This window comes from Apodemus sylvaticus, chromosome X (assembly GCF_947179515.1).
Source record: "Apodemus sylvaticus chromosome X, mApoSyl1.1, whole genome shotgun sequence".
Lineage (NCBI taxonomy): Eukaryota > Metazoa > Chordata > Mammalia > Rodentia > Muridae > Apodemus > Apodemus sylvaticus.
In genome coordinates this window covers 62,149,760-62,174,683 of record NC_067495.1, presented here as the reverse complement: position 1 = coordinate 62,174,683, position 24,924 = coordinate 62,149,760, and the positions used below count along the sequence as shown (strand labels likewise).

Here is a 24,924-nt window from a genome sequence, read left to right as displayed (position 1 = left end):
TGAGGCCAAATCTCACACTGTCCGGCCTAAGCTGCCTTAGAACTGTGATGCTTAGGTCTCTACCTCAGGCACCATCACACCCAACTTGTTTTCCTTTTTTTTTTTTTTTTTATTTTATGCTTTCTTTCAGAAAGCAAAAAGGTTGTTCCAGTGGGAAAACCATTCTGATGAAATCACACCTGATTTTCTTCATTTCTGGTATATATCCTCCACATACTCTGAGAGGGGGTGAGGGCAATGTTCTGTCCAGCTCAGGGATGGGATGGCTGAGAAGAAAAACTTGCTGGAGGGTGGGACTTGGACCCTGAGACACTCTGTGTGGGTAGTATCAGCGGGGAAAGGCTCTGTAGAGCTGGGGAGGGGACCTTTCGAAACACAGACAAGTGCAGGAGAGAGCTGGGAGGGGTGCTAGGCCAGCCCAAGTTTACACACAGGGAGAAAGGCTTGGGAAAGGGCACGCTGTGCAAACAAGTGACACAGCTAGGCCCGGACTCTGCTTTGTTAAATCCCAAGCCTGGGGCTTTTCCTCCAGTGGCTGACACGCAGGGGAGGAGGGCCTGGTAAAGAAACTACTGCTGGCCATGCCTGACCTGTGTCAGAGTCCCGGGACTCCTGTGTTCAGAGAGGGCCAAAGGAAGTGGACTGGGGAGGCAGGTGGAATTTGGGGTCCTATACAGAGAAGTCAGGGGCTTGTAGGACATCAGATGATGAATGCCCAGGGAGGAGACAGAGACAGACAGCTGTCTCAGAAGTACAGGGAAGATCCTAGCTGGGAATCAATCTCTCTCTCTCTCTCTCTCTCTCTCTCTCTCTCTCTCTCTCTCTCTCTCCCTTTCTCTCCTGAGACATTTCTCTAGCATTTTCTCTGTCTCTCCAGAAGAGGCTGTCATTTATTTTTAAAGCCAAAGAAAAGAGGGAGGTGAATTAGACAATAAACAATGTGAAAGTAAATGACCAAAGACGGCAGAAGAAGGAAAAGCAGGAGCGGATGGCTCAGATGGTGGCTTTGTCAGGCTCCTGTTTGCAGCTTCGAGTCACTCTTTCCTCTGCCCTTTTCTTTTCCTGATCAGCAAAATGCCAACCAAGGCCAGCTTATCCTGGGGGAGGTCAGAGAGGAGGGTTCCGGAGAAAGAACTTCAACAAACAGTCGAAACATCTCTTCATTTACTGTAAAATCCTGTTTAATGTGTAACATTTGCAGAGAGAGAGAGGCCTTGGGAACTGGGGACTGGGGGCAGCCCTGACCAACCCCCACTCCGATTTATCTGCCTGTATCTCCCTCCATAACTCCCTCACCCTAGATGCGTCCTTCTTTTCCCTGTGACAGAGAGCAAGGCAAGCTCCCCTCCCTTCTCCATCCACAAAGCACGGCCCCTCCTCCACTCTGCAGTGCCACATCCCTCCCCACCGACATGACTCCCAAAGTGGGGTGCCTGACAGCATGGGGGTTAAGATTAGTTTCCTAACTGGAAACACCTTCAGAACATCTCATCCCTCGTCTCAGGGAGAGGGAGAGGGAAAGGTATAGACGGAAAGAATTGCCCACACCCTTGAGCCGTGGCTCCTCACTCCCCACTCCCCAGCCGGCCGGGTCTTTGGCAGAAGGCTCTCTGAGGAAGGGAAGTAGGGAGGGAGGGAAGGTTTGATGGAGTAATCCCTAGCAGGCAGAGGCCTGCTCACCGGCATCAAAGAAGGAGGGGCAGGCTTGGGCGGGGTGAGGGAGGGGTGGGATGGGAGGTTGCTTGGTACACGGACGGCCTCAGCAGGCTGAGCATCGGTCGCTCTTTTCAGCCAGCCCGGCCCCAGTGCCAGGGCTTCGGCGCAGTATGTCTTTCAGAGAGCCATCTTGCTCGCTCAACAGCTTGTTGATCTCATTCTGCTTGTATTCAGGTGAGAGGCGGTGGCCGAAGCCCGAGCCCTTGCGGGAGGGCGGATTGGAGCGGCGCTGAGCGCGGCGGGCACAGGCCCGGATGATGAGGTACACCACCTCCGCCACGTTGAGGATAATGCAGATGCCGGAGGCTGCGAGCATAAAGACAGTGAAGACGGTTTTCTCGGTGGGGCGGGACACGAAGCAATCCACTGTGTTGGGGCAGGGGAAGGCTTCACACTTGACCAGCCGCACCATGGCATAGCCGGGGTAGAGCAGATAGAAGACATACATGAAGACAGCCTCGAACAGCAGCCGGAACACCACACTGATGACATAGGTCCACCACAGTGTCCCTGAGATGTGCACCTTATGTCTCTTTACCTCTTCCAGGTGAAGGGGGTCCCCGTGCCCCTCAAGCCGGAGCATTTTCTTTTCTATGTGCTGTTGGTGAGCCACGTGCATGGCCACGAGGAGAGCTGGGGTGGAAACCAAGATAAGCTGCAGGGACCATAGGCGCACGTGGGAGATGGGGAAAAAATGGTCATAGCAGACGCTGTTGCAACCCGGCTGGAGGGTGTTACAGATAAAAGAAGACTTCTCATCACCCCACACGCTCTCAGCAGCCACCACCAGCACCATGATTCTGAAGATGAAGATGACAGACAGCCATACTCGGCCAATGGCTGTAGAATGCCGATTCACGCCACTGAGCAAGGTGTAGAGACCTGTCCAGTTCATCCTGCCTCATTCACACCTGTGAAACAAGAGGCAGGAAGCAAGCTGTCAAAAGGTTAGGGCAGGAAGCTGGCCACAGTAATGCTGCCTCCCCTGCCCCCATCTCTCCTAAGAGCTGGTGACAGCGAGGAAGGACGGTTCTTGCTTTTGCTCTTGGAGCCCGCCCTTCCGCCTTCGCTTGACTTGACCTCTCTCAGCCCCATCCCCTTTCTTCACACACATCCAGCATTTGTTCTTCTTGAGTCCCCTTCTTCACCAGGCCTATCTTGTTCTGCTATTAGCCCGCTCTTCTGGCTCCCCTGACAGCCCCCCGCCCCCGCACGCGCGCCCCAGCTCCTTTGCACCTGACTTATGGCAAACCCAGATAGCCCGATTACCTCGGGGAGCGCCTATCCTTGAGGCCACCCAGACAGCTCCCCTATGGTCTCATGTCTGTGTAGGGGGAGTGGTCCCTGTGGTCGCGCCTGCGTCCCAATTCATCGCCTCCCGGTGCTGGAGAGTCATATGCTGCTTTATACCCAGTGTCTGTACAATGGGACCTTTGTGGGGCTCTGAACAACACCCTTTAGAATTCAGATCAAACGCCCTGACTTCCGCCCACCCTACACACAGAGCACTTGTGTCCCAGCGCCGGACACCCAGCCTGCACCCACCTGTTCTGTGCCCGCCCGGTCCATCGCCGCACCCGCCCCATGGCCCCACCACAATAATGGCTCTGGGGGAGGGAGCTAGAACACAGACAGGTGCAAGTAAGCCAGGACCCCGGGGAGTTAAGGTCCTTCCCCTATATTTCTAGCAGAAACAGTTTTCCTAGACATAGGTCCCTTTCCGGGTATGGATGACCCAGAATAGAGGAAACCAGGGTCCTGAGTTTATCAAGCCAGGAACTGTACTAATCATTTCCCTGTGCATTCTTTCCTTTGAGCCATTTGACAATCCTGTTACCCACGCAAAAGTCACCATGGCTAAAAATGATGAAGCACAAAAGAGTCTGAAACAGAAGACGTGACTCTTACAGCAGCAGACTGCCTGTGCTTTTGCCGATGGAGGGAAAAGCTAGCCATTAACAAAAGAAAATAAAAGGCGGCTAATTTGATGTTACCTTGTGTTTATCTACACAAAAATCAAGGACGCTGTCTGCCTGTGAGCACGTTCCAAAGCCAGCGAACTATGATTAAGCTGCAGGAAAGGGACCCTGTCAGGGGCTTGGCAGGTGGGCACCTGGCGAGAACTAAGCCTAAGAGAAAGTGATAAAAACCTTCAGGCGAGTAGCAGGTTGGACCATGGTTTATGCAAGGGCCAAGTAGCTTCTGTTTGTATCTGATTCTTTACCTAAAGTGACCTTAGGCTAGTTACTGACTTTTGATGAGCCTGCCTGCCCATCTGTTAATGGGACCACACCCAGGGTTGTATGGGAGAGTGGCGATGGAGATACCTGGTCCAGAAGGCGATCAAGGGGTTAAGAAAGCCATCTCTGGAAGAAGAAACAATGCTGCCTTAGGCAGCCAAAGGATCTGCCAAGCCCAAGACCTCTCCTTCCCGCCCCCTCCCCCCCAGTACTGTGTGGTTAACCTAGAGTGTCTGACGTAAGAACAGACAGCTCAGTTGCTGCCCTGGCCCCAATGTCAAGTGCATTGTAATCTCCTGCTTCTGAGCACGCCAATGACTCTAGGGAGGAAATTCTCCTCTTTCCCTTAGGCAGACAAAGAAAGCCTCTCCCCACCTCCCACCACTTCAGCCATTGAAATTGAAAAGAGGTTTGCTAGCGGCAGCTGGATGACAGCAGAGCACCTAAAGCCAGAACCAACAGAAATGCAGCAAAATGCAATGCATTTTCTTTCTTATCCAAGGCACCTCTGCAACAGGGTGGTGGCTGCAGAAGCAGCTTTGTAATCACGTCTGGAAGGCCCTCTTGGTTATAGAGGAAAGGGGTCGCGAAATAGTCATGGGAAATAACCGATGGAGGGGAAAGCAACAGGAGCTCAGGGCAGATGGCACACACCTGTATCCCGGCTGCCTGGAGCGGGATGGCTAAAGCAGCAGGCTCACTTGAGCGCAGAAATGGCAGACCAAGAGCAGGCATGCTGGTACACACTTGTAATCTCAGCATTTGGAAGGTGAGGGGTCAAGAAGTCACAGGCAGCCTCAGCTACACGATGTCAAGGTCAACCTGGGTTACATTTGACCCTGTCTCAATACACACACACACACACAAAAGAAAAAATGGTAGACTAGTCTGTGTGACTTAGTGAGGTTCAATCACAAAAATATTAGCAGACAGAGGAAGAGGGGACAGTCTACAGGACATAAGTCACTTTTCTAAATCATGTTTTTTTTATTAGGTTTTTTTTTTTTAAGGCCCCGTCAGGCATGGTGACACACATCTTTAATTTCATGACTTGGGGAGGCAAGGACAGGCAAATTGCTTTGAGTTCAAGGCCAGCCTGGTCTATATAGTGAGTTCTAGACCAGCAAGGGCTACAAAGTGAGACCTCCCTGGGCGGTGGGTGGCACACGCGTGTAATCCCAGCACTTGGGAGACAGAGGCAGATGGATTTCTGAGTTCCAGGCCTGCCTGGTCTAGAGTGAGTTCCAGGACAGCCAGAGCTACACAGAGAAACCCTGTCTCAAAAAAAACAAAACAAAACAAAACAAAGTGAGACCTCCCTCCCCTGTCTCAAAAAAAAAAAAAAAAAGAAAAGAAAAGAAAAAAAGAAAGAAAAGTAAAAAGAAGAAAAAAGAAAGAGCCCAGTTGTAGTGACGCATACCTTTATTTCTAGCACTGAAGAAGCAGAGGCAGGCAAGATCTCTAGAGTTCAAGGTCTTCCTGGTCTACATCGTGAGTTCCAGGACAGCCATGGCTACTTGGAGAGACCCTGTTGCAACTCCTCCCTCTCAAAAAAAGAAAGAAAGAAAAAAGGAGGGAATAAGGAAGAAAGTGATGTTTTTGTCAATGAGATATATTAGGCTTCACAAACTGGACTTGGCCTTTGGGTCAGTGGTAGAGGATTGACTTTGTGTGTAACCTGGGGTAGCAAGGTGGCTCAACAGGTAAGGGTGCTTGCTGTTAAGACTAATGACCCGAGTCTGATACCAGAATCCGCATGGTGGAAGGAGGGAACCGACTCCCATAAGTTGTCCTCTAACTCTCACACCCGTTCATGCACTTGTGTGCTCACCCACACACATACACACACGCACGTGTGCGCGCGTGCACACACACACACACAAATGTAATTTAAAAAACCAAACTCTCACAAGAATAAGCATTTGCCAAGTGTATACTAAACTGTGCCAAGCCCTTGAATGTGTAGTGTCGCCTGTGAACCTAAGGAGGGGGGGACATTGAGATGACTCAGCAGGCAAAAGTACTTGTCATGCAAGCCTGATGACCTGAGGAAAAAACAACTCCTGAAAGTTGACCTCTGATTTCAACATGTGGTCCATGACACTAATGTGCTCTGACACGGACACACAAACACATTATAAATGCACACGCAGATGGGCTAACGATAAATAAAAGGGAAAAAATTAAAGGACAACCTTGGGAGATGGGGTGTTCGTTGTTTTTGTTTGTTTGCCTCTTGTCACTGAGGAGGAAACTGAGGCAAAAAGAAAGGTCATTCCTGCCAAGTGGTGGAGGCACATGCCTTTAATCCCTGTACTCAGGAGGCAGAGGCAGGTGGATCTCCAAGGTTGAGGCCAGCCTGGTCTATAGAACTAGCTCCGGTGCAGCCAGGGCTACACAGGCCTTGTCAAAAAGGAAGGGAGGAAGGAAGGAAGGAAGGAAGGAAGGAAGGAAGGAAGGAAGGAAGGAAGGAAGGAAGGAAGGAAGGAAGGAAGAAAAAAAACCAAAAAAGGTCATTCCCGAGGGTCATGCAGTCAACAAGAGACAGAGATGGATTTTGACAGAGGTAACACTGAAGGGAAAGCCCATATTCTTTCCATAAATTCTGTGGCATCTTATAGAGTCACCATTTTTCTTTCCACATTTGTTCAGGATTGAGGAGATTTGAAGCTTACTTTTTTTTTTCTTCCCAGGGATTCTCTGGCCTCCTGATTCGGTCCATTTTCCTTTCCTCAGACTGTTCCCATGAACTTCAAAGCAGACTGAAGGTGTTCTCCCTTTTCCCCTCAGAGGTGCCCCATACGCTTCCTGACCAACATTAAGAGTTTCTAGGTCCTTCTAAGAAATTCTCTGCCTCTTTCTTGAATTTTCTGGGACACAGCCAGTAGCTCCCTTTAGGATCTCTAAGAGCCCTTGTGTGGGCACTGAGATTCAAGTTTTGCTTTGTCTATATCAACATCAATAGCTCAAAGGCACATTTTAAAAACATTCAGGGAAGTAAACTGATTTTGAAATCCAAACTGTTTCCCTGACTTTAGGTTAAAGTCCAGATATTGATATGGTTTGGGTTGCACCAGGCATGTTTTGCTCCGTGTTTAATTAGATAGGGTTTCTGAGGCCGTGGCAAGCTTTGAGTTCAGGTTTACACAGCACTTGAGCAGAGTACAAAAGTAGGAGATCATGAACAGTTCTATAATGTTATCTCCATTTTTCAGACCAGGAAGCCGAGGCTCAGAGAGGTTCACTAAGTTGTTTCACAGACAGTCACTCTGCTGCCAACTAATAGAATCAAATTCCAAAATGATTTTCCTCAAAGCCTTTGAACAGAGCACTACTTTTGATGGCTGCTTTTTAAGGAGTGTTAGTTCAGAGACAGGGCACACAACTCAACAAAGCTGTACTCCTGTGCAAGCTGGCATGTGTGTACATATATGGTCCATTCATCACCCTGGTCTTCCTTCTTACCCTGTCATTCCTTCCAACTGCTTTCAAATCTTTGTGTTTTGTAGGTTTGGGCAACAAGGCCCTGATGGGGCCCACATACCAGGGTTGAGGATCTGGCTCAGTTGGTAGAGTACTTGCCTAGTTATTAGCATGCAGTCCTGGGTGCCCACAAGTGGTAGTGCATGTATTTGCTTTCTGGAGGTAGGAGCATGAGGATCAGGAGTTCAAAGTCACCCTCAGCTACATAGTAAGATTGAGGCCAGTCTGGGCTATATAAGATCCTGCTCAAAAACAAACAAGCAAATGATAAAAAGAGAAAAAAAACCCTAACCCAAACTCTGTGCCATTCCTGACTCACAGGGCACCCGAGTTCAGGAAGGGATATGGGGCCTTCTTAGAAACTTCTTTTGGAGTTTTTGAATGCTTCCATCAGGTTGGGGTGGTTGAAGCCGATCTCACCTGGTGCCTTCTCTTCCCTTGCTATCCTCCTGCCTCCACCCTGTGATTCTACAGTACCTCAGTATTGGCTTAGTTTCCACCCTGTCGTCCATTTGCTGTGGCCAGGCTTGCTCACCTGACCAGTCTGGTGGATTCACTTTTCTCTCTCCCTCTCGCTGCCGGGGCCTCTTCATCTGGCTTCTGCTGATACTCATTCTCTTATCACCACTGGGATTATTGCTACTTGCAACTCCATCATCCACATCCCTTGCTAGTGTTGCTTGGCCTCATCGTGACAGACGCCATTTATAGAATGCCTCCTGTATATCCGGACCTACATGTTCATGAACTGTCATCCTCCAGACAACTTTAATTCCCACATGTAGCCAGGTTAGTCCGGCTCTTGTCTCAAGCCTTCCGAGTACCGGGATTACAGACATATGCTTCCTTGCCTGGAAAAATGCTGTAATTTATCATACATCTGGTAAACACGTGCTAAAACTCAGATTGCAAATGATATTGATCCCTTACCAATGGCTTCTGCCCATTAAAATGTCTTTGTGGCCGGGTGGTGGAATCCCAGTATTTGGGAGGCAGAGGCAGGTGGATCTCTGTGAATTCAAGACCAGCCTGGTCTACAGAACGAGTTCCAGGACAGCCAAATCTACACAAAGAAACCGTATCTCAAAACTCAAAATAAAAGAAAACAAAACAAAACAAAATAAAAAACTTCTTTTGTAGTTGGGCTAGTTTACACATGTTTTTAATCCTCTGTCTCGTTCAGGAGATAGGTAAGAGGATCTCTGACTCGAAGCCAGCTGGTTTTTATAGCAAGTTCCAGGACAGTTAAAGCTACATAAAAAGACTCTGTCCGAAATAAATAATAAAATAAAGAAACAAAACAAATACTTTTGTGTATATTCTCCTTTCCTCATCTAATATTCCAAGTCTGTTGGTTCTGTTATGCTATTTCTGACAGCTGGAATGACTTTTTAACAGCTGGGAGCCACCTTTCCAATACACGTTCTAACCATCATACCCTAAGTTCATCTTGAGCCTGCCTGCTCCCCTCAAGCAAACGGAAAGGCATGTCCCCACATCCTCTTGGGTACATGCCTGCTTTACCTTATAATCAAGAAGAGAAAGCAACATCTACCATAGTCTTGACAGTTTCATGGAAACCCTCCTCACCCCACCCCCGCACGCCAAAAAGTATCTCAGAAAGGCAACCTTAGTCACCTTATGTTGAGAGTTCTTCAAGTCTCTCTTCCTGGGAATCTGACTCCCCCCTCCCCGTAGGCATGAGAAGAATCTTTGGCTGGGGAGAAAAGAGCAAGAAGAGAAGGAACTTGGAGGCTGAACGAAGGTGAGGAGGAACTTGGAGGCTGAAGAGAATCTAAGCAGGCAGGTCACCTGGCAGGTGGACATCAGAGGGAAGCACAGAAAAGCCCTAAACAGCTGAATGCTCAAGTCAAGAGAAGGGAAGACCCAGGCCTCTCCCCAGCCAGCATTTCTACCCCAGCACCAGAGCAGCACCCCACAGCCCCCTCCCTCACTCCACCCCAATCTCCTCACCTCTCTGGCACTGCCACACCTGGTTGCAACTGCCTTTTCCCAGGGAATGTATGCAGGCGTGTCTGCTCAATGCCACTAGGTACTGTCAAAGCCCAGCCCAGGGGAGGGACAAGAAGCCCAGGACCGGAGCTTGACATGGCCCATAGCCCAAGAGGAAGCAGAGAAACATTAACCAGCCCCACCCCCCGTTCCACACACAATCATTAAACAAGATTGATCCCTACGTTTCCAATGGATTTGGACCTAGAGTTCTCGCCCTGTCCCAGAGGAAAGGAAGCATCATTTGTCACTAAAATGCCATGTGGGAACTATGTGGGGTACTGAACTGGACTTGACTGCATAACACATTTCAGCTATGCTCAACTCTTGGCCTTCAGTAGACCCCCTTTGTGGGCAAGCAGCATAGAGGACTCCCATGCTGGATGCCATCTCTTCTAAATCCCAGCCTCTAAAACTATGGACAATTGAGAGGACAAACACCTGAGGTCAAAATGGGAGAGGGTCTTGTTCCCTAGCTATATAGCAGTACCAGGCCATCATTTGCATATTCTCCATGTAATTAATCGAGGGAGATAGACTAGTAATTAATCTAGTTACATCCCAGAATCATAAAACCCACTTAGAAATTACCTTCTACTCTTAGGCAGTTGATCTGTCATATGTAAGAAGGAACTCTTGGCAATCATTTAGGTAAACAGAGTGTCAACCATTAACTGAAGGATTCATCTCGTTTCAAGGTCTCCACACTGAGGTCCACATCTGAGGACCCTGCTCATTTTGCAACCTGGACCACTACAGAACAAGTGAAGCCAGCAGAGCAGGTTTACTGCCTTCTCCTTGAGCTCAACTGCCACAAACCGAGCCAGCGCCTCAGATTCCCTCGGCCAAGTCTGAGTTATGCCAGATAAGTCAGCAGATAAACCTTTACTGGATACCTACTGTGAAGCCAGCATAGGGCTCCGTGCTGGGGTCAGGGGGCAGAGGAAGGGAGAACATGCTGACTCTTAAGGAGTTTATTGGTCTGGAGGTGTGGCTCAGTGTATAAGGATTTAGCCTGGGGTTGAATGTCCAACACTCCACACATCAACTAACGGAATTTAACAATCTTTTGAAGATACACAGCCCAAGCAAAAGTAGTGTTTTGTGTGTTCAGGCACAGGAATCTGATTCAGACTGTGAAGGAGTTCAAAGGGGAAGAGAAGAAGAAACTGTTATAGGATCAGGTGTGGTGGCCCATACCTTTAGTCCCAGCATTCGTGAAGTAGAGGCAGGCTACCTGGTCTACAAAGTGAGTTTCATTCATCCAGGACAGCCAGGGCTATACAGAGAAACCATGTCTCAAAAGACAAGAAGAGCTGGGTGGTGGTGGTGCACACCTTTAATCCCAGCACTTGGGAGGAGGAGGCAGGCAGATTTCTGAGTTCGAGGCCAGCCTAGTCTACAGAGTGAGTTCCTGGACAGCCAGGACTACACAGAGAAACCCTGTCTCAAAAAACCAAAACCAAAAAAAAAAAAAAAAGCAAGAGGAGGAAGGTATAGTTGGGGAAAGTTTCTTAGAGGAGGCAAGGTAGAACTAGAATTTCAAAGACGAGGAACTGAGTATAGGCGAGTTACAGGAATGAACAAAGCACGCCTGTGGGACAGCAAGGAGTCATCAACCAGTCAGCCAAGGGTTTCAGAGCCCTGGCAGCATTTCAAGTCGGATAGGGGATTCCTTTAGTGAGTGTCTGGAAAAGTTGGTATATGACACCATGCCAGAATCCCTGGGGAAGGATTCGGGTAATAAATGTCATGGTTTGTTTTTTTTTTTAATTTTTTCTCTCATACATTACATCTCAAGAGCAGTTTCTCCTCCCTCACCTCCCCCAGCCTCTGCCTGCTCCTGCCTTCCCTCCACCCCTGCCCCTGCGCCCCCTCCCCCCAGATCTACCACCACCACCATCCTATCCTCCCTGCTCAGAAAAGAGCAGGCCTCCCAGGGGCATGTTTTGATTCTTAGTGATTCTTGCTCAGTACAGCTTGGAATGGATGGAAAGAACTACCGTTTCTCATTTCTTGAGTACTTAATGCCTGAATAACAGTGTCCAAAGTGTTTCACAAGTATTATTTTGAGCCCCAAAGTCATTCTATGAAGTAGGCACTATTAATATTCCTATGTTACTTGAGGAACTAAAGCGCCAGAGAGGTTAAATAACACATCTAAGGGCTCTCAGCTAGTCAGTAACAAAGCTGGGTTTGAATTCAGACACTCCAGCTCCAGGACTTGCTGGCATTAGACTTGCTGAGCTCTGCAGTTCCCGTTAGGAACTTGTATATGGGGCTGGAAAGATGGCTCAGCGGTTAAGACCACTGGATGCTTTTCCAGAGAACCTGGGTTGGATTCCAGCACCCACATTGCAGCTAACACACATCTGCAATTCTAGTTCCAGGGGATCCAATGCCCTCTTCTGACCTCCACGGGCACCAGGAACTCATACTCTTCACAGAGACATGCAGGCAAAATGCCCATGTCATCGTTGTCGTCATTGTCTTCATCATCTTAGTTGTCCTCGTCATCATCATTGGCATAAGGGGCTGGAGAGATAGCTCAATTGCTACTTTCTTCCAGGACCTACATTTGGCTCCCATTACCTCCACTGGGTGGCTCACAACTGTCTGGCACCTAGGCACACATGACATACACTTCTTAGACACATGCAATTAGTAAAAAATTAAGAATAAATTGGGGCCAGAGAGATGACTCTAAGGCTTAATTCCCAGCATTCTCATGTCTACCTCCCAAGTTCTGGGCTTAAAAGTGGGTGCCACCATGCTTGTCAATAAAATAAATTGAAAGAGAAAGAAAGAAAGAAAGAAAGAAAGAAAGAAAGAAAGAAAGAAAGAAAGAAAGGTAAGAAAGAAGGAAAGAAAGAAAGGTAAGAAAGAAGGAAATGAAGGAAGGAAAGTAAGAAGGAAAGAAAGAAGGAAGGAAAGAAAGAAAAAGCAAGCAAGCTATGCATGAAGATGCATGCTTGTAGATCTCTGTTTTTGAGAAGTGGAGGCAGAAGAATCACGAGTCTCACCTCTCTCTATGGTGATGGCCAGGCCGTCAGGGCTATATAGTGAGACCCTGTCTCCAAAACAAAACAAAGCAAAACAAACAGCCAAAAAAAAAAAAAAACAACCAAAAAACACCGAACAAATCCATACAAGAAAATGTGAGTAAGAAGCAGTTCCTGAGAAGCTGGAAGGGGGTGGGGTGGGGTGGGGGGCGAACTAGGCAGAGTGACTAACAGCCAGGGAATAGCTCCTAGGCGGCGATTTCACAAGAGGCAGAACTGTACTTGTCTCATTACAGAACACAGAGGAGCTGGCTGGACATTTCAGGTGACAGGAAGCTGTGCGATGTGTTTAAGAAACGGCAGGCCGACCTGTTGGACGAGCATGCAAGCAAGCAAGCACAACTCCAGGAAGGAAACTGCAGGTCAATGATCAGCTCGGGGTTCCTGGAAGGGCTGGCGGGCCTTCTTCAAGAGGCTTGTAGTTCAGGGCCATGGGAAGTCTGAGTAGTTTGGAAGAAAAGACAGTTTTTTAAAAAGGAAAAATCAAAACAAATAAATATCTCAAAAGATACTGCTATGGGAATCGACTTGTCAGAGGCCTGTTTACCATTCTGCTCATTTCCTTGCCCAGTTGCAGAGCAGTACAGGAGGAAAGGCAGTCAGGGAAAACAGAGGGGAGGAGGAGAGTGGCGGCGGCGGCGCAGAGCCTGTCCATCAGCTCCCAATAAGCAGCTGAACGCAGCTGCTACCTTGACTCCTCAGCAGAGTTTCTTCTCCTAATGAATGTTTGGGGGCAGCATTTAAGCATTTTACATCAGCCTGTTGATTTCCCAGAATGTGCTTAAGGTGCTCCCCCATCAGACTGTCACTCACTCGAGGTAAGAGGCCCTGAAGACAATGAGCCTGCTGTCTCCAGCTCAGCTCCATTGTCAGCCCAAACAAGGGCACATCATTCCTGTTTTACCCAAGACTGGGGCAAAGAATGGAGGAAACTGATCATATTATATAGGGCGTGTTTGACCAGCAACACTCTTCTAGTTCAGAGCCCCAGGCTTCATAAACAATATCAGCAGCCTGCTGAGAGATCTGCTCATGACATCACAGGAGCATGGCTGGCTGCCTTGGCAACGGCAGTCTCAGATGGCAGGCAGCCGCACTGTCTCACATGTGGAGTCCATCATCTAGATGTCCCTGAGCTTCATTACGGAACAAAAAGAGCCATTTTGGGTGGCTTTGATCAATGAGACCGCATTATATGGCTCAGGAGTCAAGGGACAGTTTTCATTACACATAGGCAAAAACTCCTAAGTGGGTCCCAGGACATAAGGGAGATGGTTAACCCAGAAAATCTGCACACCATTTCCATAGTGCCCAGCTCAGCCCAGGGTGAGTATGCAGGACATTCCCAGTGAGGCTTGCTTGGAAAGATACATGTGGTTGTGTAATCCTAACCACTATTGCGGTTTATTTACTTGTTTGCTTATTTATTTACAAATCCTCTCGAAAGGCTACATAATTACATGGATGAATCTGTGGACCAGAAACTTATAGTCTTAGGAAAGAGGCCAGCTGGAGGCAATTATCAGTGTTTTTTTAAAAAAGGTTTTTCTAGAGAACTGTGTTAGTCAGCTTTTCATCACTGTGACTAAATACACGAGATAATCAACTGATAAGAAGGAAAGGATAGCAGACTCTGAGTTTAGGTCTACGGTTGGTGGGCCTGAGAGGAGGCGGCAGGTCACCGAACATCTTAGGACAAAGCTGCTCACCTCTTGGTAGCTGGGAAGTCGAAGAAACAGGAAAAGGTAAAGGTTCAGTATCACCTTTAAGCTCCACCCTCTAAAAGTACACCAGTTTCCCAACCTTGCCCCAGAAAGAAGACAAACTGTACCAACAGAATGTCCCAATTGACTTGACCTGGATCAATATATACTTTTTGCTCTAAGGACATCTTGGAGTAGTGTTATGGTTCAGACTTGGTATTATTATTTTGTCACAGTGACAGAAAGCTGGTCAATGCAAACAGAAAAGAGAAAGTTGTTTCAGTCCTCACCAAAGCTTAGCTGCAAAACATCTCTTAAACCCAGGTCCATGTGTCAGAAAAGTACATTACTCCAGCCAGCACTAAAGCCTAGTGAGGTTTTCCCCCACGATGACACATTGCCAGGGCTGAGGGCCTCTGCAGAATGACTGCTGCCCTTTCCAGTGTGGAATTCATTTGTCCCTGTTTCTACATTCATGACGATTTGAAGGATGTTACTTTCTTTCATTGATGACTGATAACTGGATAAAAAGAGAAGATGCTTGCAAAAGATTCCAGATAGTTTCACATCTATTGACCAGATCAGGTACCCAAGTGAAAAACAGAGAACTGGGGAGCTTGGGAGCTGGCTCGGTGGGAAGAGATGCTTGCTGCCAAGCCTGATGACATGAGCTGGATACTTGGGAGCCATGTGGCAGAAGGAGAGGCACAACTCTACAGGTTGTCTTGACCGTCGCACATACATTTTGTGGCAAATATGCACAAACACTAAGTAATCAAATAAAATGTAAGAAGGAAAGAAAATGGGAAATTTGGAACTTTGGGGCTCTTATTGCTTGAACATGGGCTCTACAGATTAGTATCCATATCCTATTCTTTGTGCCCTTAGGGGTATAGAACAATAGATTACCAAAAGCAATCTACAGATTCAACGCAATACCCATCAAAATCCCAACTCAGTTCTTCACAGAGTTAGAAAAAGCAATTCTCAAATTCATCTGGAATATCAAAAAACCCAGGATAGCTAAAACTATTCTCAACAACAAAAGAAATTCTGGGTGAATCAGTATCCCTGACTTCAAGCAATACTACAGAGCAATAGTGTTAAAAACTGCATGGTATTGGCACAGTGACAGACAAGTGGACCAATGAATAGAATTGAAGACCCAGAAAAGAATCCACACACCCATGGTCACTTGATCTTTGACAAAGGAGCCAAAAACATCCAGTGGAAAAAAGATAGTCTTTTCAACAAATGGTGCTGGTTCAATTGGAGGTCAGCATGCAGAAGAATGCGAATTGATCCATTCTTATCTCCATGTACTAAACTTCACTCCAAGTGGATCAAGGACCTCCATGTAAAACCAGACACACTGAAACTAATAGAAAAGAAACTGGGGAAAACCCTTGAGGACATGGGCATAGGGGAAAAGTTCCTGAACAGATCACCAATAGCTTATGCTCTAAGATCAAGAATTGACAAGTGGGACCTCATAAAATTACAAAGTTTCTGTAAGGCAAAGGACACTGTTAAAAGGACAAAACGGCAACCATCAAATTGGGAAAGGATATTCACCAACCCTACATCTGATAGAGGGCTAATATCCAATATATACAAAGAACTCAAGAAGTTAGACCCCCAGGGAACCAAATAACCCTATTAAAAAATGGGGTACAGATCTAAACAAAGAATTTTCACCTGAAGATATTCGGATGGCTGAGAGGCACCTTAAGAAGTGCTCAACATCATTAGTCATTAGGGAAATGCAAATCAAAACAACCCTGAGATTTCACCTTACACCAGTCAGAATGGCTAAGGTCAAAAACTCAGGAGACAGCAGGTGTTGGGGAGGATGTGGAGAAAGAGGAACACTCCTCCACTGCTGGTGGGGTTGTAAGATGGTACAACCACTTTGGAAATCAGTCTGGCGGTTCCTCAGAAAACTGGACATGACACTTCCGGAGGACCCTGCTATACCTCTTCTGGGCATATACCCAAAGGATTCCCCGGCATGCAATAAAGACACATGCTCCATTATGTTCATAGCAGCCTTATTTATAATAGCCAGAAGCTGGAAAGAACCCAGATGCCCCTCAAAAGAGGAATGGATACAGAAAATGTGGTATATTTACACAATGGAATACTACTCAGCAATTAGAAACTATGAATTCACAAAATTTTTAGGTAAATGGTTTGATCTGGAAAATATCATCCTAAGTGAGGTAACCCAATCACAAAAGAATACACATGGAATGCAATCTCTGATAAGTGGATATTAATTAGCCCAGAAGCCCTGAATACCCAAGGCACAAATCGCATAACAAATGACTCCCATGGAGAAGTATGGAGAAGGTCCTGATCCTGGAAAGGATTGATCTAGCATTGGAGGGGAATATAAGGACAGAGAAGAAAAGGAGGGAGGTGATTGGAGAATGGATGGAGAGAAGAAGGTTTATGGGACATATGGGGAGGGGGAATCTGGGAAAGGGGAAATCATTTGGAATGTAAACAAAGAATATAGAAAATAAAAATATTAAAAATAAATAAATAAAAATAGTTTCTCTCAAAAAAAAAAAAAAGAAAGAAAAGAAATGGTGGAACACAGTGGTAGGAAACACCACCCAGATTAAATTCCACATTAGATTTTCACCCAAAAGACTTGCGACGTAGGGGTAAGGAATCAGAGAAGTCCAAGTCTCAGACATAGGGAAAAAATAAAGAATGAGGCCAAGTGTCAAACTTGAAGGGTGAGGCACTAATGACACAAGAATTAAGCTTGTTCTACTAATCGTCTACATTGGTCACTTAACTGATAAGCTAATGTCCTGCCCATGGAATTGCTCATTAGTTAAAGCACATTCCTTTCCAGTTTTCTTTCTTTGTGTACATATTCATGATTTAAATCTATCAACCATCTATGTGACGGGTCGCTGCTATAGGTTATTTACCTAAATGTTCCAAATAGAAATCTACTCATTTATTACCCGCACCTCAGACTGATGATTTCATAAAGCCTGTGGGGCTGGAGACATGATTCAGCAGTTAAGAACACTTGTATTTGCAGAGGACACGGGTTTGATTCTCAACACCTACAACCTGTCTGTAACTCCAGCTCCATGGGTTCCAGAGGATCCCATGCTTTCTGATCTCTCTGGGCACAGGCACATATGTAGTAAACAGGCTTGCATGCAGACAAAATACTCCTTCGCATAAAAAAAAATTAATAATAAAGCACATAAACTATACCCTAAATAGAGCCCTGGTAGTCATCCTTCCTGTTGAAAGAACCTTTGGACTACCCTACTCCCTGTTGATTAGCCAAGCTTGTCAACAATAAGCCATGAATGCCTCATCAAGACTCCCCCAGCCTTGGGAACAAGTACCACCCCTGATACTTCCATGAATCACTCAGAATTGAAGACCTGCCAGATCAATGGACAGGGCAGTGCTGGCAGCACCCTTTAAGTCCAGGCCTATGCTGGCAAACGCTGTCCAAGGGAGGAATGGTGGAATGTCCAGGTAAGAAAACGAGGACTTCTGCTCTACATGCTCCAACCAAGACTATTACAAATCTAAGGATCGATTCATAGGGCCTTTAGACCAGCAGAAAATAGAAACTCCACTCCCCTCTGCTAGAAGCTCCCCGCCTCTTTTTCCATACATGTCTATCAGTTTTATTAGGGACAGAGAGCTAGACCATGTTGTTTCTGAGAGCCCTGGGCAGCTTCAATATGGAGGCTTCCAGCACCCAGGTTAGAGAAGCACCCTTAATAGATTTTGTCCAACCTTAACGCTTCATGCCCTCTGTAATGTTTTGTGCCTTCCATAAAAACCAGTTCAGTTCTGCCTGACCTATACAGTGCATGATCAACTCAAAGGGAAATTAAATATAGCTTCGTATGCCTTCATTTTTTCTTAAATTATGTTGGTCTTTTGAGACAGGGTTTTATATAGTCCAGGCTGATATTGAATTCACTATTTAGTGGAGAATGATCTTGAACTCCTGGCCTTCTTGCCTCCATCTCCCAAGTGCTGGGATTACAGGAGAATGCCACCACACCCAGCTTCTATAGGCCTTCTTCGAGGTGGCCTTGAATTCAGGATCCTCTGGCCTCAGCTTTCCAGATGCTGGGCTATAGGCATTTTCCATTATACCCTATTATACCCTGTTATACCTTTTTGTTGTTGGTTTTTTTTTTTTTTTTCAAGACAGGGTTTCTCTGTGTAGCCCTGGCTGTCCTGGAACTCACTCGGTAGACCAGGCTGGCCTCGAACTCAGAAATCCACCTGCCTCTGCCTCCCAGAGTGCTAGGATTACAGGCATGCGCCACCACCACCTGGCCATACCTTTTTAACCTATTGTCCTTAACCTTCTCCTTGCTCCTGAATGGGATAGTACTGCTTTCAGGCCTGCAGACCAAAGACTGTCTCCATCCTTCTACCCCAATCCTCGCCTGTGACCGAAGATTGCTTCTCCTTTGCTGCCCCAACTCTCCTCAGGTGAAATCCTCCTCTAGTGGGATGCCTTAGGAGCCTGCTCTCTCTGCTTACTGTAGAAACAGACTTATCCAGAAGTCTATGGGGACCTTCATTTCAGGTATACAGGGTTTTAGACCTTCTGAAGATACCTCCATTTATGTAGCTTTTCTTCCACAAAAGTCGAAGATGACTGATCTATTTTGTTGTCTCCTAAGAAAATGGCTGTTTAGTGGCACTTAGTCTGCCAGTATGGGGGCGTTCTGCAAAATGTCAAGCCGTCATTGATTTCTGAATCAGACTGAGTGCTTTACAATAAACATTAACTGCTCTTTGCTGACATCTCGCCTCGCTGTGTCAGAGCTCGGCCGAGCTACAGAGTGCACTGAGCTTTGCCTCATTCCTAGAGAAACAACATCACCAATGGGACGGGGCTTCGTGTATTGACAAGGGCGCACTCACTGCTGCAGTTATGAGTCACAAGCATTTCTGTAGCTACTTTACACTCAGCACACGCTCTCGGGCCTCTTTCTCTGGAGATTAGCTGCCACGCTAAATTATGCAACACTTTCGTGGGGTTTCTGCTTGCTTTTGGTTTTGGTGTTTGCTTTTTGTTTTGGTGTTTGTTTCTTTGTTTTTGCAAGGAAACTTCATTCAGAAGCAGGGTGATGCCACCGATCAGATTCACTGCAAGTGAACAGCCTGCTCTTTTGAATGAGATTAGTCAGGGACCGGCATTGGAGCCTTTGCCTCAGTTTTAACAATGACAGGTTTGTCTGAGTGTGGCAAAGCCATTGTGGATGCTGGTGCCCTGAGCTGACCACTCTTCCAATTCTGTCCTGTGCTGAATGCCTTACACTGACAACCCAATATTGGGAAAACCATCCCTTGTCTCTCTTCAGCATCTCCAGGACACCATGCATATGTGACTCCCAGTCTGTGTGGTAACTGAGACTGAGCAGTTACCCTTTTTCTTTTCCTTTCTTGTGACTTCCCAGCCCTGACTTGGTGTTGAGGATAGAACCTGGGCCCTTGAGTATATTAGGGAAATACTCTACCATTGAGTTAATTCCAAGCATCCTCTTTTGCTTCTTTAAAAAAATAATTATTTAATTTTACTTTCTATGCATTGGTGTGAGAGTGTCAGATATCCTGGAATTGGAGCTACAAATTGTAGTGAGGTCGCTGGGCTGGGAATTGAATCCAAGTCCTCTGGAAAAGCAGCCAGTGCTCTTTTCACTGCTAGCACTGAGCCGTCTCTCCAGCTCTCCTCCTTCTCCTCCTCCTCCTCTTCCTCCTCTTCTTCCTTCCTTCCTTCCTTCCTTCCTTCCTTCCTTCCTTCCTTCCCTCCTCCTCCTCCTTTTCTCTCTCTCTCTCTCTCTCTCTCTTTCTTCTTCTTCTTCTTCTTCTTCTTCTTCTTCTTCTTCTTCTTCTTCTTTTTCTTCTTCTTCTTCTTTTTCTTCTTCTTCTTCTTTGTCTTTGTTTTTTTCGAGACAGGGTTTCTCCATGTAGCCCCTGGCTATCCTGGAACTCAGTCTGTAGAGCAGGTTGGCCTCACACTCACAGAGATCTGCCTGCCTCTGCCTCCCAAGTGCTGGGATTACAGGCGTGTGCCACCACTGCGTGGTGCCCTCTTTTGCTTCTTAGCTGTATTTTTAAAAGACACTTTTTTCTATGCTTGATGCCTCTATTTCTTCTTTGATTATTCAATTTTTATTACATCTTATTGATTTGTTTGTTTAGTGTGTGTGTACATATTACAGTGTACATGTGGAGGTCAGTAGATTTGTGGGAGTCAGCTCTCTCCTGCCACTGAGTGGGTCCTGGGAAATAAACTTAGACCACCAGGCTCTTGGGAAAGTGCCTTTGTCCACTGCACCATCTCACCGGCCTGAGATGTCTCTATTTTTTTAATCTCCTAGCCATTCTTCAATTTGACACCCATGTGCCTTCTGCTCCCATTCCCACTCCACTGAAATCATTTTTAGCAGGCTCCTGGTTACAAGGTCTGATAGACAGATTGCAGAATGAGATGTCCACAAGTGTTTGACCACTCAGTTCCTCAAAACTTTCTTGTTTCTTTTTTGTTGTTGTTGTTTAAGATTTTATTATTTATTTAATTTATATGAGTACACTGTAGCTGTCAGACACACCAGAAGAGGGCATCGAATCCCATTACTGATGGTTATGAATCACCATGATGTGGTTCCTGGGATTTGAACTCAGGACCTCTGGAAGAACGGTCAGTGCTCTTAACTGCTGAGCCATCTCTCCAGCCCGCTTTCTTGTTTCTTAATTTTTCATTTTAAGTTTTAAATTTTATTTTATTATTTTTTAAAGATTTATGTATTTATTTCATGTATATGGGTACACCATTGCTCTCTTCAGACGCACCAGAAGAGGGCATCGGATCTCATTACAGTTGGCTGTGAGCTACCATGTGGTTTCTGGGAACTGAACTCAGGACCCTTGGAAGAACAGTCAGTGCTCTTAACCACGGAGCCATCTCTCCGTATTTTATGTGTAGGAGTGTTTTACCTTTATGTATGGGTTAGCAACACGTGCATGCGCATTGTCCATAGTCCAGCAGAGGGCGCCAGATCCCTGGAACTACTGTTAACAGTCAGTTGTGAGCTGCCATGTGTGTGCTGGAAACTAAACCTGGGTTGGCTGGAAGGTTAGTCAGTTTTCTTAAGTGCTGAGATATCTGTCCAGTCTCAATATAATTTTAGTTTTGACACAGAGTATAATTATGTTGCCCTCAAATTCTTTATGTAGTCTAGGATAGCCTCAAACTTACTATCTTTTTGTGACAGCTTCCTAAGTACTGAGATATTTAGAAGTGCAATTACCATACCTAGTAATTTTTTCCTTAAAAAAAAAAATGAGTTCTTCACCATTGAGCTATCGCTCTAGCCCACTCCTTTTTTTAAAAAATTAAGATTAATTTCTTTTTAGGTCAGACATGGTCATGCATACTTTTAATTCCAGTACTCACATGGGAGGCAGAGACGGATGGATCTCTGTGAGTTCAAAGCCAGCCTGGTCTAAGTAGTGAGGTCGAGGCAAGCCAGGGTTGTATACTAAGACTCTGTCCTTACATCCCACAGGCAAGAACCAATCCCTGATACTATTAATGATACTCTGCTTTGTTTGCAGACAGGAGCCTAGCAAGGCTGTCCTCTGGGAGACTCCACCCAGCAGCTGACTCAGACAGATGCAGTGACCCACAGATAAACATTAGATGGAGCTTGGGAAGTCTTATGGAAGACCAGGAAGAGAAATCGCAGGCCCTGAAGGGGATAGGAACTCCACAGGAAGACTAACAAAGTCACCTAAATTGGATCCTTGAGGCTCTCAGAGTCTGCACCATCAATCAAAGAACATACACGAGCTGCACCTAGTTTATCCTCACACCCTGCCACACACATATGTAGCAGATGTACAGCTTGGTCTTCATGTGGGTTCTGAACAACTGGAACAGAATCTGTTGCCTGTCTGTGGGATATGTTCTAGCTGGGCTGCTTTGTCTGGCCTCAGTGGGAGAGGAAGCTCCTAGTCTCTCAGAGACTTGAAGTGTCAGGATAGGGGAGATAGCCAGGGGGCTCCACCCTTTCAGAGGAGAAGGAGAGGGGGAAGGATTGTGGGAGGGGTGACGGGGGGGGGAGGGGTCAGTGAGCAGGATGTAAAGTGAATAAGTAAAAAAAAAATAAATTTAAATAAAAAAGATTCATTTTTATTTTATGTGTTTTACCTGTGTGTGTGTGTGTGTGTTTAGCTACTCTATGTGTGCCTGGTGCTGACAGAGACCAGAAGAGCGAGTTGCATCTTCTGCAACTGGAGTTACAGATAGTCGTGAGCTGCTATGTAGGGGGTGGGAACCAAATCCAGGTTCTCTGCAAGGACAGCAATTGCTTTTTAATTTTTTAAAACTCTTTTAGAGATTTTATTTGATGTGTATGTATGTATGTGCATGTGTGTCTGTGCATCATGCATGTACACTAAAGTCAGGTCTAGAGTATCAGTGGGCACTTTTAACTGCTGAGCCCTCTCTCCAGCCTCCCTCTCCCTTTATCCTTCTTTGCATTTATTTTACATTTACAAAGCCAAGTAATATGCAGGCTTTCCAGAAAAACTAGAAAATATTAAAAAGTTTCATAAGGATAAAAGTAAAAGTAATCTATAAGAACTATGCTCCCCTGAGATGAAGGCATTGCTTTTTTTCAGTGCAAAACACACACACACACACACACACACACACACCTTTACGGCTAGGGAACTCACCTAGGCTTCACATCCACCAGCTCTACCAAAAGGAAGTTGTTGTCATATGCTATATATCACTCTGCACCATGATTTTCCTGCTTGTCACTATATTTTAACCATATTAGAAGGTTGCACTGGCTAGTTTTGTGTCAACTTGACACATGCTATAGTCATCTGAGAGGAGGGAGCCTTGATTTAAAAAAAACCGCCTCCCTAAGACCTGACAGCAGGCAACCCTGTAGAACAGTTTCTTAATTAGTGACTGATGGATGAGGCTCCAGCCCATGGTGGGTGCTGGTGCTGCCTTCTCTGGGTTGGTAGTCCTGGGTTCTATGAGAAAGAGGCTGAGCAAGCCAGGGGAAGCAAGACAGTAAGCAGCACCCCGCCATGACCTCGGCATCAGCTCCTGCCTCCAGGTTCCTGGCCTGCTTAAGTTCTGTCCTGACTTCCTTCAGTGATGAACAATGTTAAAGAAGCATAATACAAATAAACCCTTTCCTCCCAACATTGCTTTTTGTTGTGGTGTTCCATTACAGCAATAGAAAACCTGACTGAGACAAATGTCATCAAATATTTCTCTTAAACATGGATTTTAGTGGTTGCTTACTTTCTTATGATTTTTTTTTGAGAGTCTTGTTATGTAGCCAAGGCTGGCCTTGAACTTGTACATAGTCCTCCTGTCTCTTGAGTGCTGAGATTGTGGGCAATTAGTTCCCTATGCTTTAGCTTGGCTATGTCTTTCTGATGTCCTTGCTCCATGTTTTCCTTTCACGCTGACACTTGAATGCTGACGTTCTCCAGAGTCCCAGGCTTTCATCTCTGCTCTTTTATCCTATTTTTATACATTTGCGAGGCAGGAAGGATGAGACAGGGGTTCAGATTACAGTGCAGGCTTGCTTAGAAATCTAATCCTCTTGCCTCAGTGTTCTGAGTGGTAGGACTGCAAGTATATACCACCATATTTAGGTCCTTTAAAAAAAAAGATGTATTTATTTTATGTATACGAGCCCACTGGAGGCTGTCTTCAGACACACCAGAAGAGGGCATCGGATCCCATTACAGATGGTTGTGAGCCACCATATGGATGTTGGGAATTGAACTTGGGACCTGTGGAAGAGCAGAGAGAGAGAGAGAGAGAGAGAGAGAGAGAGAGAGAGAGAGAGAGAGAGAGAGTGCTCTTAACCTCTGAGCCATCTCTTCAGCCCTTTAGGACCTTTTCAACTCTTCCTGAGAAGTCCAGTCCACTCTCATGACTTCAACTCTTTAAAATTTACTTCTTTTTTTTCTTTTTCTTTTTCTTCTTCTTCCTCTTCCTCTTCCTCTTCTCCTTCTCCCTCCTCCTATTATTATTATTGTTATTATTGTTATTGTTAATATTATTATTATTATTATTATTGTGAGGTTTTGCTGTGTAACCTAGCCTGGCTTCAAGCTCTTGACCTTCCTGCCCCTGCCTCTTGAATAGTTGATATTCCAGGCAGATACCACTGTTTTAGGTTCAACTCATTTGTAGGAAGGTCGGGATGGGGACTGAACCCAGGGCTGCTCATATGCCAGACAAATACTCTGCTTTATTGACAACGTTTTCTACTTATTGATACAAGTGCCTTGAACTTGCTCTATAGCCCAGGTAGGCCCTGCACCTGCGGTCTTCCTGCCCAGATCTGCCTTCCAAGCAGCTAGTATTACAAGTCTGTGCCACCAGGCCCAGTTCTTAAATTTTTGTTTGAGAAGGGGTCTCATATATCTCAGACTGACCTCCAATTTGCTCTGTAGGTAAGATAGCCTTGACCACTGATTCTTATACCTCTATCTCCCAAGTGCTGAGAATATAGGCGTATGTACCACCACACTGGGTTTATGCAGTGTTAAGGATCAAACTTTGGGCTGCTTGTATGCTAGGCAAACCCTTTACCAACTGGCATACATCTCCATCTCTTTAGCTTCTTTTGTAATGCTTTTGGA

General features: G+C 46.0%; 1 protein-coding gene across 1 annotated transcript; it reads right to left on the bottom strand.

The window, feature by feature from the left end:
• Nucleotides 1-1,154: 1,154 nt before the first annotated feature.
• On the bottom strand, nucleotides 1,155-9,489 carry Gjb1 (gap junction protein beta 1). The gene is made up of 2 exons (XM_052170799.1): nucleotides 9,414-9,489; nucleotides 1,155-2,627 (listed from the first exon to the last, which is right to left on the bottom strand). The coding sequence occupies exon 2, from the start codon at nucleotides 2,609-2,611 to the stop codon at nucleotides 1,760-1,762; it is 852 nt and encodes a 283-aa protein (XP_052026759.1). The 5' UTR covers nucleotides 2,612-2,627; nucleotides 9,414-9,489; the 3' UTR covers nucleotides 1,155-1,759.
• Between the last annotated feature and the right edge of the window lie 15,435 nt (nucleotides 9,490-24,924).

Excerpts from the sequence above, each read along its gene's own strand:
- Gjb1 (XM_052170799.1), bottom strand. The coding sequence starts at position 2,611 with ATGAACTGGACAGGTCTCTACACCTTGCTCAGTGGCGTGAATCGGCAT.